Raw genomic sequence first — 14,424 nt, forward strand, 5'->3', positions numbered from 1 at the left:
AGGGTAAACATCTGAGAGGTCAAACTTTTCTAAAAAAACAAATCAACACTCTTGTACAAGGGGGAGGGGGTAATACTTCAAAGATGAGAAAATGATGAGTACAGTCATAAATAGAATCATGAAGTTTGAAATGTATTAGAGAATATTCAATGTGGATATTTGATATTATCCATTGGTTTTGAAGTACTTCTCTATAAGTATAATTAACTACTGAAAAGAGATTTCTTTGGAAGATCATATATTGATTCATGCCTATGGTTAAATAAAAAACATTGGTTGGAGAACAAAGATAGAGACGAATAATATAATAAATAAGGGAACAATTGAGAGGAAGAGAAGATCACTATAATTCCATCTAAATCGTGCCACAAATTTGGAAGAAAAAGCATTCGGGAAATAGTCCAGAGATAATTGAAGAAGAACAAATTTTTCTTTTGGGTGGGTATGGGGTGGTCCCTCAAAAGAGGCTACCTTCTCAATTAGCTCGATACAAGCTAGCAAGTCCATTCCAAAGTCAATGAACTGCCATACGATTCCTTCCTTTTTATATTCCTCTTGCTCGAGTACAAACATGTGATGGTTGAAGAATTGTTGTAATTTCTCGTTGGTGAAGTTGATGCAGAGTTGTTCAAAACCATTGTACTAAAGGACGAAATGAATTTATGGGGTCAGGGTAGAATTACAATTGAGAATTATCAATTGTTTATAAATCATGTGATCGAAGATATATGATATGTAAAATACCATTTCCTTTTCTTTTCGTTTTCGTGATTCTCGAGATAGTCCTTTACTTTTGCTTTACTATGAATAAATGAATAAGAGTCGAGTTGTTGTGTTATAATCGAACATCGAATGTTTCATTAATTATTTATGTAAAATTGTATATATTAAAATAAAAAAAAAAATGGAACGAAATCGATGTTCAGAAAATATCTTATGTGTATAAGAATTAAATATATATTGAATTTGTATGACTCCAACACGTCGACGACTTTTAATTAACAAATATAAAAATTTAATTAGAAATCTTGTTTAAATAAACATTGAAATTAATTAAGAAAATCAAAGTCGTCATCGATTGGTTTAGCATTTTCTTTGTTATAATCCTTTAAAGGATATTAATTAATATGAAAATATACTTACGTCGAAAATCTCAAAACCAGCAATATCTAGTACACCAATAAAATGTTGTCTCTTTTGTTGAGTATCCAGGGTCTCGTTACATTTCTTCACCAACCATTTGAATAATCTGTCGAACATTGCTTTCGACATAGCACCTACGGAATAGGCTACTTGATCTTTGTTACGACCTTGGGTGACGAACTCGTTTCCGACCTTGATCCTTGGTTTTAACAAGTTCTTGTAAAGATCGGCACAGTCGCAACCCAAAAGTTTGGCGACTCTTTCACCTTCCTATAATATAGAAAATATTTTTCATATTTTCGTTGTGGCGAAATTAAACAATTTTTTTAAGTAAAAAAATTACTTTGATCTTTTTCAGAAGAACGAACGTAATGCATAAGGTACATAGAATTAAAAAGTTTTCCTGATCAAACCTAAATATTTTTTTCACATACCTCTGTACCATCAGCTTCAGCCTGTTCTTCTCGACCCCTTTGTTTGAACTTCATACCACCCATGTGCATAACAGCAGCAGTGATCTTGTAGATGTTATCCTTTTCTTCTTGCGTGAAGCCCAATACGTCAAAGGCTTGCTATAGACATGAAAAATATTATGTTAATTATCCAAAATTTCAGAAATTTTCTCATGATAGGAATGATGATTCGTATTAGAAACTTAGAAAATTCTAAGGTTTCTAAAAATTGCTCGGAAAGATCAAACATCCCTAACATGAAGAGAATTATCTTATCTTATATATATATATATATATATATATATATATATATATTTGCTTGTTAACTTAGGCTCTTTATTCGCGGATGCTTGATTAATAATAAAAGCACACAAGGACGAGAGACAATCGACGTTATTCGTTAAATGTCAAAGTAAATTTAAATGAAATAAAATTAAAAAAGGTATCTCAACCATGTAATATTATATTACTTTGACGTTTTACAGAATATCGTCGTATAAGCGATCGTATCATAGAAATAAATAAATCTTTAGAAGCGACAGAAAAAAAGAAGCGTTGCTCAAACTATAGCAAAGAAAAGAAAAAAACAAAGAAGAAAAGATATGAACAGATAGAAAAAAAATTGCTGAAGCTGAAGCTGAGCTCGTGTCGTGTAGCCGCTTCTTCCCTAAGCTTGAATCTCATTGAGATAAAAACAAAAAGCAAAAGACAATAGACATGTTGTAAAAAATGCTTTGACTGTAAATGTTTACCTTAATATTTCAAAACACTGAACAATAATAATAATAATAATAATAATGATAATAATGGTAATAATAAAAATAGTAATGATAATCAAAAAGAAGAAAAACAATATGCAAGCAATGTATATGAAGATATAATCGTTTACAAACGATTATTATTCTCACGTAAGAGTTTCACCAGAGCTTTCTCTCATATTGAAAGAAAGAAAATAAAAAAGGGAGAATAGTTTCAGTCCCTAGAGAGCCTAACTCAGAGATAGATAGAGAGAAAGATAGAGAAAGAGGAGATCCCTGTTGAAGGTTGGTTCCTCAGCTACATTTTCCGCCGTCCTTTGTGCTTTCTCAAGGTCTAAGTGATGAGAGAGAAAGAGAGAGAGAGAGAGAGAGAGAGAGAGATAGTATTCCACGTCTCGGAAGATATCGGGTTCAACGTAGTCCAAAACTAAGATCATACGTTGGATATAATTCAACAGTGAAGGATAATCAAATCAAAGAATTAACTACATGTTAGAATAAGTCTTTTCGTATCATAAGAATAAGAACGATATTCTATTTTTTTTTGAACATGATCATTTTTCCATAAAAATTCTAACGAAATGATATTGAGGTAATCGATAGATTCGAAGAATTTATATCGTAAAGTGATCATGTAAGAAAAGAATATCATTCGTGTCTTAACTCTCCAGGTCAAAGTACTGGTTTCAAATTGGGAAATAAAGGAACTAAAGATAATGTAATATGATTAGAGAAAGTAAGAAACTAGAAAAATGGTTTATACGTCGGACCAATTTCTAATTGATACTTTCCCTTTCGTAACCATATTTATACAGGGTACTACCAAACCAATTTGTTGTAGTATCTACAAAACAAATCATCGAGACGATGATCACTACGATCAACATAGTATAATAAAGTGATCGGATTGAATTAGGATTCTCAAAGGTATAGTCTACAATTATCGGAAAATCAATGACAAAGGGAGAAGAAGAATAGGATAAAAGATATATTACAAATCGAAGATTTTCCTTTTTTGGATTGAACTTACATCAGTAAGTTGACATTCCTCGCCATCGTCGACGTTGGGGATCGTGATTTTTCCTTGAGAGACGTTGTGATAGTCGTATATGTTGTTGGATAAGAAACACATTTCTGCGAAGCATTATGAAGAAGATGGACAATTTGTAAAATTAACAAAATTCACTTTCCTAGTTGAATCCTTTCTTTTTTCTCTACTCCTACATGTATATAAAATTTCCTAAACGAGTTGAAAAACCCTACGAGAAACGGCTGCCGAGGATGATGATATATAATTATATAAGGTGAGTGATAATGCTGATCGGGGAGCGAGTACGTTGGGGGATGATTCCTTCCTTTTTTTTTCATTATTATTTTCCTAGCTTCGAACGTCCCCCAATCTCCCCGCACCCCGATTGCGCCGGCAAGCAGCTTTTGCAAGCGGGGGAGCGAGGGGATGGTTCCTGTCAAATCTTCATCCAGATTTCATGCCACCTTGATTAGAAAAAACACTGATTAAAATATTTTCTACAAAAAAGATATATATATGTAGAGAGAAAGAGAGAGAGAGAGATCTACTGTGAACGAAATTTAGAAATAATTAACAAAAATATAAAAAAGAATAATTAAAAAAATGTATTTATTAATATTTCATATTCTTAATAATAATTTGAAAATAGTAATTTTGAATAGAAGTTAAACCTTTATTCAACAAACGATTTAAAATGTTATCGAATTTATAATGTATTTCATTCATAATCGTATCATTAAAGTTTTATTACTCTGATATAAATGATAAAAAAAAAGGATAGAAGAAAAGATGATCAAGGCGACATGAACTTTGGTGAGAATCGCAGGTACCTTTGGGGGATGGACTTACGTCCGTTTCTTCCATCTCAGAGGCGTCGTTGACTCCCGGAATTCTTGTCTTACCCTGGCTAATATACCAGTAGTCTCCAATCCGGTTGCTCAGGAAGGTCATTTCTGTATTATACGATATCCCCTATCTTATGTATGGGTTCATTACGAGCACTGATATCGTTAATTTCTTCAAGAAACGATACGGTGCTCGTTAATGTATTTTAAACGTGAAGAACTTTTCAACAGAGATATTATCCGGGACATATCAAAAGTTCTTTACGTACGAATATGACATATGTTACATGTAATGATAATTGCTGAAAAAAAACAAACAAAAGCAATAGATAGATAGGCAAAAAATGAAAGACGAAGAAAGAGAAGAAGAAAAAGAAGAAGAAGAAGAAGAAGAAGAAGAAGAAGGAGAGAAACTGAAAGTACAGTAAAAAGTATCAAGGTTCCCAGTGTCCATTCTAATGTAGCTGTAAAAATGTGGATGATTATTACAAATCTTTTGTATGAGGTGTAGGCACATAGAACGATAGAGCTGAAAGAGAGTACACGAAAAGAGAGAAAGAAAGACAGACAGATAGACAGACAGACAGACAGATAGATAGATAGATAGATAGATAGATAGAGAAAGAGAAACAGATAGAAAGAGACAGGCAAACAGAGACAGACATAGATACAGATCCTACATAAAAAAACACATAGCAAAAGATTAAGCAGATTGAGTAAACACAAGGCGATAAGAGAAAATCATAAAAAATAATAATAATAATAATAATAATAATAATAATAATAATAATAATAACGATAATAATAATAATATAATAATAGAAATATATATTATTATTATTAAACGAATCCTGAATCTGCTATTCTTCCAGGATGGAAAGTTGATTGCATTGGATAAAATGATTAGAATCGCATGCACTTACGTCGGTAATCAAAAGTTCCTCGCCGTCATCGAGACCAGGAATAGTCGTCTTCCCTTGTGACACAAAGTAGTAGTCGTGGATGTTGTTGGACAGCAGCAACATCTCTACAAGTGTCGGAAGAAAAAGAAAAAAACATGCAGGTGTTAGAGAAATCACAAACGATGGAGACCACGTGTTTCCTAGTGGCTTTCCTTCGGGGGATCTAAACTACATCAGGAATATCTACAAGGGATCATCTACAAAGCCTTTGACAATCTCATCATCAAAGATCTCGTCATATGGGGCTAAAGATCACACCCGTTTTTGGGGTATTATTATATATGAAAAAACTTCACTTCTACATCGTCGTTACATATAACCAAACTGTTTTAACAATTGTTTCTTAAGTATAGACTTGACAATGATCAATTTTTCATCAAAGAGTTTATCATATTTATATGTGATGTATAAGTATAGTTTTTCCAACTGATTCATAATGTTTATAAAAGTATCTCAATACTATTATAACATATTGCTTCTCCAGCCAAATATTCCATTGTCCTTTAGAGAATGCTACTATACACAATGTCCTTTGCCTATGGTGGACATCTTTAAAATACGAACACACATCCTTTCATAACAACACCGATATATTATTTCTATTCTAAGAACATCATTTCTATTCATATATTAATCATAATATATGAACACTGGCGTTGCACCAAATAATTTCAAAATCAAAAAGATTTCAATGATGAATCATTTAGTGAAATCTTTTCAATGTCAATGATTAATGGATATAATTAAGAACATATTGAAGAAAAACGGGGAAACAAAAAAGAACAAAACAACGTAAAAGAGAAAACAAATAATCGAGGCGATAACAAAAGGCGCAGGCGAGTCCCTGCGACATCTTCATCAGGTGCAGGTTCTTACGTCGGTAAGTTGTAATTCCTCGCCGTCGTCAACATTTGGAATAGTAGTCTTGCCCTGAGAGATGAAGTGGTAATCGTGAACGTTGTCCGATAAACAGCATATGTCTGTATGGAAGGATGGTCAAAGGTAAACATCAAATGAATAACGATATATATGATGATGCTGGAGAAACCTGAATCATAAGATTCACTATTGTCGTTCCTCGATAGTTGAATTCATTGATATCTAAATAAGATAGTCCACAAAGATATTGGTACAGTATTTTCCAGGATATCATCGATGTACAGGTTCTCTGGAGATCCTTTATTTTTGCAACATGACTTAATAATAATAAGATTGTCCTAATAACGAGCTTAACTGTTGATAACTATAGTTCCTATTATCAAGAGGGATATTATATACCTAACATAAAATATTTATAATAAATGTGAACACCTATTACCTGATACTTCCCAAATAAATAACTAATGTGAAGTAAGTAATGAGAATATGAATTCTGATTAACTTGGGATTATCAGGTTAAAGTTGTTCTATTTGAATATTATCCTTTTTTCAAAAGGTTATATGCTCTTACCCTTTAACCCTTTCACAGATCCAGACATCATTTGGTAGAAGATGTGATACGAACGTTCTAAAGTCTGTTGAGAGATGACACGAGCCTTTTCCAATAGATCTGTTAATTATTGAATTATTGAATTCATTCATAAATGATTACTATTGTTTGATATCAATGAAAAAGATATTTGATTTGGTCTACTTACAAGTCTCAATATCGGCACCGGCCAATTTTCCAGAGGGACCGAAGTGAATACGAATGAATTTACCCTAAACGTGAACAATAGTATAATTACTTATATCAATCAATAAACGTATACTGTTATCTCTGTTCGTTTTCATAAAGTTTCATTTTTCAAGTTATATCGGTATATACTTGAGATTATGTTTATAATTCGAAGTAAACAAAATTAAAAAAAGAAATCATTATTAAATAAATAGACAAACTTACGAAACGCGAGGAGTTGTCATTACGGACGGTCTTAGCATTACCAAAGGCTTCTAATACGGGATTAGTCTGAACGACTTGATCCTCAAGAGAACCCTTCTTTTGAGATGTATCATCAGATTTCTTTGTTGAAGCACCAACAGTAGCAAAGTAAGCAATTACTTTTTTCGTGTTCTCAGTTTTACCAGCACCAGATTCACCGGTAATCAACATAGACTGATTCTCACTGTCTGTGAAAGGAAAGAACATTTATCTCATCAAATCTTTTCTTTTTTTTTTTCTTGTTATCTAAATGTTTTATGTTGATATAAACTTACTGGTTAACATGTTGACGTAAGCACCGTCAGAAATGGCAAAGATATGGGGTGGAACTTCGTTACGTCTTTTACCACGATATAATTTTGCGCACCTTTGAGTATAGACAGGGAATCTTTTGTAAGGGTTAATGGCAACGCAGAACAGGCCAGAATACGTCTGTAAAATGATGTACATGTGCGTAATAATAATTGTCGAATAAAAATGTTTCTTCGGAAAAAGCATGGGAACAACAACAAGAAGAAAAAACACATAGGAAATGCACAAATAAATAGAAGACCAATTCCCCATTGGTGGTTGGCCGGTCTGCGGTCTCATACTGCTGCTGTTATTATATAAAGATTCAAGAGAAATTATATAAAAAGAAAATGTAGGACGATTTAAACATTTTCTTTATTAATAAACAACTCGTGTCTCGAGACGAGAGTTTAACCATAGACAAAATTATTAAACGATAAATCATAGAATGTATGCAAGCCACGAAGATAAAAAAAAAGGGAAGAGATAAAAAGAACAACACAAATCAGGTATATCAATCACAAAATGAAGATGAAAATTCAGAAGTATCTGAGAGATGACACGTGAGACGATGATTTTGAAGGAAATCCTCGATTACGATAGTTATCATTGGCGACAAGTCTTAATGTCGTTTACCAATATACGAAAAACGATTCTTCTGGAACTGTTAAACGTCATGGCACGTAGTAGTGCTTTGTAACGACGTTTCGTTGTTTTTTACAAACAATTCAACAAGATAAGGAGAACATTAAGAAGACAATATCATCAGAGAATCAAGCTGAGAACGTTATTAGAAGAAAGAAAAATATCTTAAGGAGATATTTTTCTCGACTATTGTTCTCATTAACTCGATATCTCTTTTTTTCTTTCATTGATCTTTAAAAAAACAAAAAAAAATCAGGAGAAGCCAAAGATGTAAACGACAAGGTTTCACTCCACAGATAAGCGGAGTCAAATTGTTCTCCTTCAGGACTGAAGTCTTACGTAGATGAGTTGGGCGTAGTAACGTTGTTTTAAGTTGTGTAGTACTGAAGCATCATTGAGGTAGGTCAGATTAGACATGTCCTCGCATTTCTCGTATTTTGGCGGGTTCACTTGTTGCAGTTGATCCTTCTTATAGTCCCTGGTCTGTCACCATAGTCCCCCAAAGAGACGGAAGAAGAGAGCGAGAGAAGAGGGGGAAGGGCAAGAGAAAAGAGAAAAAAAAATCCCGGTTAATATTAATAATAATGAAACTATGACTTACGTAAATTAGTTTGTGGTAATAACGTTGTTTCAGATTGTGCAATACGGAAGCCTCGTTCAGGAAGGTCAGATCTGCCATATCTTCGGATTTTTCAAATTTTGGTGGGTTCACTTGGGACAGCTGGTCTTTGCGGAACTGTTTCGTCTGTGTGGGCGCCCGTGTTTTATGGTAATTCGTTCTCATATTCATCGTTAGTAAATAATTATCTTGCACTTACTTTTGTTTTCTTCATTTCTTTTCTTATTGTTAGCATATACAAGGTTTACACAAATAGCCTTTATATAAATATTATTTTTATAATAAAGCATTGCATATATACAAGAACACTAAGAAGTTACAAAATTTGATTTCTCAATAATTACTCTACCAACTCAAATGAAATTTCTGATATTTCTGTTTCTATTCTTTTATCATTTTTTTTTTCGATAATCTTATAACATTTAATATTGTGTTTACGCCAATACGCAACGTATACTTCATATATAACAAAACTTAGAGTTTCAACAAAACTTGTAATTGATTGCAATCATTTTGGCAAACTACTGTGGGTGGTACGATAAAGATAACACATAGTCTCATTTAGCTTCGAAATGTCGATACTAAAATAAATGTAGCCGATCGTGAAGCTACACACACATACATACATACATATATATTTTTTTTCTTCCTTTTTTTCCTCTCTCTCTCTTCTCAATCACGTTGCGTAAAAGCGCGAGAGACAGTATATCCGGCAAAGCATATCTCTTTCTCTTTCTATCCATCTGTCTCTGGCTAGCTAGCTAGCTAGCTTTTGACAGTGCTCTAAAAATATATTGACCTGCGTTTCGAGAAGTGGCGTTTCAATTTATTATTACCGTCGTCGCTAGCTATGCTAACAATAGCGTTTAGGTGTCGACGGGCCAGGGTTTGCTGAACCATTATGTAACACCATACTTCTTCCGTTTCTTTTCATCTACTTCTTTTCTCCATTTTCTTTTTTTTTTTATGTCAGTTAATCGTAACACAGAATTTATTTATTTATTCATTTATTTGTCGATAAAAATTGTCAAGTTAAAGTTAGATTCAAATTTTTATTTGAATATTTTGCTTTATTCCGTATTTAATTATAGTCAAATTACCTACATTGTTTCTAATAGAAAATTCTCTTTCATCACCACCAGATTTTTTTCTCTTCTTTTTGATAATAAAAAAATGAAAGTGCAATAAAATATCTGCACGTTTTCTTTTTCTTTTTTGATTATCTGAGATGAAATTAGCTCTATTGTTTCTGTTTTTGATTGGATATGTATTTTGTTTTCTTTCTTTATTTTCCTTTTTTACAAGAAAAATTCATTTTCTCGTCAATTTATTTTCGTTGATAGAAAGAGAACGTAGAGAGAGTGCCGGATATCTTGGCGCGTTCGACGATAGAAGGTCGTAAAAGCTTCGAGCGATTTCTGTTCTCTCCAAAAATAGAGACGGAGTAGCTTGATACGGCGAAGCCCCGGCATGCTTGCCTTCCTTGTACATGTAGGTACATACGTATATATACAAGCTTATATCTTTATGTATCTCTTAAAGTATCATCTCGTACCTTCGTTGGAAACGTAGAATATTAAGAGAATATTAAGTAGAATCGTTAAATACGTACAATATGTACCTACATCTCCAACGAATCTTTTACCTATTCTCAATTTGTACATTTTTAACCAATCAAGGAATCATATTAACATTAAAAAAAAAGAAAGAATAAATAAATAAAGTAACTCGAAACTTTAAAATTTTGGACATGTACTGTTGTGTCTTACATATAATCAATTTTATATTAATATAATTCTTACATACGTATGTAAGAATGTATATTTAAATGATCTAAATAACCAAGTATGAAAGTATGAAAATATAATAACACTTGCAATGTGTTAAAGTACCGACATGTGAGAAAATGATATCAATTACATATCTAGGAACGTAATATAAAGTTTACAAAGAAAATTGAGAGATGGGTTATCGATTAAACGATTAAATAAAAAAGTGCAAACCTCGCCGCCTGGTAATCCGACGGAAACAACATCCCCCTTGGTAGCTTTGATTTCACCAAGAAGATAGCCCTCCTTTTCATCGGGTACCCAGCACGCCTTTTTAGCGTCATAAGGTTTGGTCTGATCGATTCTCTTTTGTTCAAGGGAAACAAAGAGATAGGGAGTTGGATCAGGATCTTCTCCCTCCTGAGGCTTTGGCTTTGGCATGTTGGATGACTTTGATTGCTACTTCTCGATTACTAGATTACTTCAAAACTCGAGAAAGATATTCTTCTTTCTATTCTTTATCCTTTCACACTTTTCGTCGTTTTCCCACTTTTATAAGAGGGAGAGGGAGGCCTGCTCGCTTGATTTATTTTTCTTCGTTCTCTTCGTTCCTCGCTGAATTCGGCGACGGACGGACTACTTCTGGCGGCACGATCTGGGCGGCCCTAAACAATAAACAAAGATCGTATGTTAAACGATAAAATCGAATTTCTTTCGTCAAAATTAAATTTCTTTCGTCATCGACATCAATATGATTCGTTCAGACTATAAAAATAAAAGTAAAATCGAAAGAGAGAAAGAGAGTACAAATTCTTATGTGTCTTTTCGTCACACGTTCCTACTTTCGTTCGTTTGAAATCAATTTGGAAAGATATCATCATAATCTCCACGATTACATACGTATTACATATGTATATCGATGCATGTTTTAATAGGAAGTAGAACAAGTCAAAAATAACTCCGCCTTCTTCAACGAAATACCAATGAATTAAATCACGGATTAAAAACACGCCATTGCCTTGATAAATGGATAAATAAAAATCACATTCAAAAAAAGGTACATATATATATATTCTCATATAAATGTATATATATATATCCATTTTGAAATGCAATAGAAAGATTTCGAAAGAATAAGTAAAAAAAGGAAATATATCACGTGCTATCTCGGACAATTTAAGTTTAAGTTTTGCCGCGCAATTTTTCATCGAAATGGCGTCGCAATCGACAAAGCTTTTTCGTAACGAACTTTCCTCGACGAACAAAAAACGAAATGATTAATTATTTTAGTTTAATTTCCCTCTACAAAATCGAATATTTTCACTAATTATATACAAATTAAGTCCGCAATTCGTCGATTTATTACTTCTTTTTTGAATATATTCTCGTTTAAGTAGTATATCCCAATGATAAGTCCGACATTATTCGTATCATCAAGAGAGAGAGAAAATTAGATTTTAGGTATTGTATTGGTACTTTGAAGCGATATTTCGCTCGTTAAGAAACTTGTAAAAGCACTAAACCTATTATTTGAAAAAAAAAAAACAAATAAATAAATGGTTGATTGAATCATCCGTAGAAACATTAACAAAAATCAGTCCTTCGTTTAAATAATTTCACAAATGTCGTCGCACCGAATTTCACTGTTTCGATCTTCGTAAAAAATGTTTCTCGATCTTTCATATATGTGTATATAAATATATATATATACATATATACACACATATATGTACATATATATATACGTGTATATGTATTACATATGCATATACAAAAAAGCACACACAAAAGATAGAATTCGACTATCGAAAACAAATGGAAACTCTGAATCCAATTAGCACACAATTGATCGACAGAATCGACCGTCTTCCTTTGTAAAACACCTTTAGATTTTTGTCCACTATAAAAAATCCCTTTTGTGGTTAAACAAAAGTAGTAATTCGCACTTTTCCTCTTAGGTTTTTTTAATCTCTCTCGCGCGATTGAAACTTCGAAAAGATGGAGATATTCCCAACTGGTTGATTGATCCAAGTTTTCAGCCTCCCGTGTCTCTGGGTTGTGATGAATCTTTTTCTCAAGTAGAGAATTTTTTTTCTTTAGAGATGACGGAACGTGAACAACGTCTTCGAATGTAAATTTGAGAATTCGATGATGAAAATCTAATCTCATAGCATGTATGTACTTCCTAATACATTATTTCGAAAAAATCTTTTCAATATTCCTCCCTCTTTCAATCTTTCTCTGTCTCATTCTCGAAAATCTACATCGAACAAAACTAGAATACTTTTCACAATTGAAAACTTTGCGAGAATAAGAAAAATAATCTGACACTCTTAAAAAGCAAATAAAAGAAAAAGAAAAAGAAAAAAAATATATATATATTTTTCCGGCAAAGAGAACAATCGACGTGATTCACTTACGTTAGAGAGCCGTTCTGTCGGGGAAACGAGCGGGGGCTCCCAATATAAGCGCGTGCAACGTGATCCTAAGCTGTAACGAGGCTTACGATTGGTAGACGATATGGGCCAATGAAAAAGCGCGTTAGTTCCTGGGCCAATCTACCTTTTTAGGTGGAGATGATAGCGAAAGTGTGACAAGGGGGTGGTGGCGGAAAGGTACTACGAGCGCGGAGTTGTACGTCCGTGCTCGGCTCGACTTGAGTGAGATGAAAATAGATAGTATGTTGGAGTGAGATAGACTGTTATGCCTATGAGAATCATTTCCAAGGGGGAAGGTTCCATTCTCTCCCCCTCTCTCACTCGCTCGCTCGCTCGCTCGCTCGCTCGTTCGTTCGTTCGTTCGTTCGTTCGTTCGTTCTTGCTTATTCTGTCTATCTCTTAGTCTTTCTATTGCAGCTAGGAAGATCGAAACTCCCTTTAGACGATGCTCATGGACCAGTCTAGCGCCATTCCATCGAGGTGTATGTCGGAAGGACGCGAATAAGATCCGGACAAGAGTGTGGAGAGTAGTTGGTTGCTTGTCAGGTGGTGGTAGTCCCCTCGAATACCCGAGACACGATCCATTGCAACAGCAACGTACGGTCCACGTGGAAGATGCACGTGGTCATACACGATAGATCGATGATAACAGCTGCGAAATAGTTGCATCTTCTCTTCTTATAAAAGAGATCGATCTATCATCCAGCTTATGTTCGATCGATCATTTTTATGTTTCTTCAGATATCTTCTATGAATTCCTAATGATTCGTCTTTGATTTTCTTGATTTTCGGTTTACTACATTTTGTTATATATTTTTTTGTTTCTTCTTCTTTCCTTATTGATTTAACATCTATATTATATCGAATTGATCAGTTCAATTATTTTTATATTAGTTAAGATCTTTAACACGCTTTTAATAATTCGTGTTTAATTTTGATGTTTTATTTATTACAGTAAATGTTGTTTTATTGTTAACTGTATTTCTCTTTTATTGTTGTTGCTGTTGTTGTTATTATTATTATTATTTTTTTTTAATTTACATATCTATAGATATATAAATAGTTTTATTTTCAAGATGAATTCATATTTGCTAACATTAGAACGTTCAAAACATTAAATATTCACCGGATTTTAAATGACAAAAATCGTTGCAATACATTTCGTTACATGTATTATTCATTTCGTTATATATATCGCTTATGTCATAAAATATAAATTATGAATTTTACGATAGATCATTTCTTTGCTAGAATGAAATAAAATTTATAATAAACGATATGTATAATAGGTATTCAACTGTGATAATAAAATTAGTTAAAAATACAACCTCATCGTTTTGATCATCACGTGACCAACACGTAAAAGTTTCTAATAAATTTTTTACAAAATCTAATTAAATAGAGAAAAACCAAACAAAAGCAACAATTTAATTTTTACACAATCAAAAAGATTAACATCTTTCTTTAAGTTTAGAATGAGGAAGAGAGAGAGAGACAAATATGATAACAATGAAATTCGAAAAGTTAGATTACAAGTTCCGAGGATGTCCT

General features: G+C 33.0%; 1 protein-coding gene across 33 annotated transcripts in view; it reads right to left on the minus strand.

The window, feature by feature from the left end:
• LOC127070054 (myosin heavy chain, muscle) overlaps window positions 1-12,915 on the minus strand; it is a 31,803-nt gene extending 18,888 nt beyond the window's left edge. For 4 of the 33 annotated variants that reach the window (XM_051007879.1, XM_051007867.1, XM_051007878.1 and 1 more), the window contains exons 1-10: window positions 12,856-12,911; window positions 10,670-11,100; window positions 8,387-8,530; window positions 7,387-7,543; window positions 7,073-7,299; window positions 6,828-6,891; window positions 6,641-6,739; window positions 6,067-6,170; window positions 1,578-1,715; window positions 1,144-1,413 (exon numbers count right to left, since the gene is read on the minus strand). In XM_051007879.1, coding sequence (XP_050863836.1) covers window positions 1,144-1,413; window positions 1,578-1,715; window positions 6,067-6,170; window positions 6,641-6,739; window positions 6,828-6,891; window positions 7,073-7,299; window positions 7,387-7,543; window positions 8,387-8,530; window positions 10,670-10,876 — 1,410 coding nt within the window. In that variant the 5' untranslated portion in view covers window positions 10,877-11,100; window positions 12,856-12,911. Of the gene's footprint in view, window positions 1-471; window positions 643-1,143; window positions 1,414-1,577; window positions 1,716-3,383; window positions 3,488-5,151; window positions 5,256-6,066; window positions 6,171-6,640; window positions 6,740-6,827; window positions 6,892-7,072; window positions 7,300-7,386; window positions 7,544-8,386; window positions 8,531-8,648; window positions 8,793-10,669; window positions 11,101-12,855 lie in introns of all 33 variants that reach the window. The other 29 variants (XM_051007887.1, XM_051007876.1, XM_051007886.1 and 26 more) reach the window with 20 other exon arrangements.
• Window positions 12,916-14,424: the final 1,509 nt, after the last annotated feature.

This window comes from Vespula vulgaris, chromosome 17 (assembly GCF_905475345.1).
Source record: "Vespula vulgaris chromosome 17, iyVesVulg1.1, whole genome shotgun sequence".
NCBI lineage: Eukaryota > Metazoa > Arthropoda > Insecta > Hymenoptera > Vespidae > Vespula > Vespula vulgaris.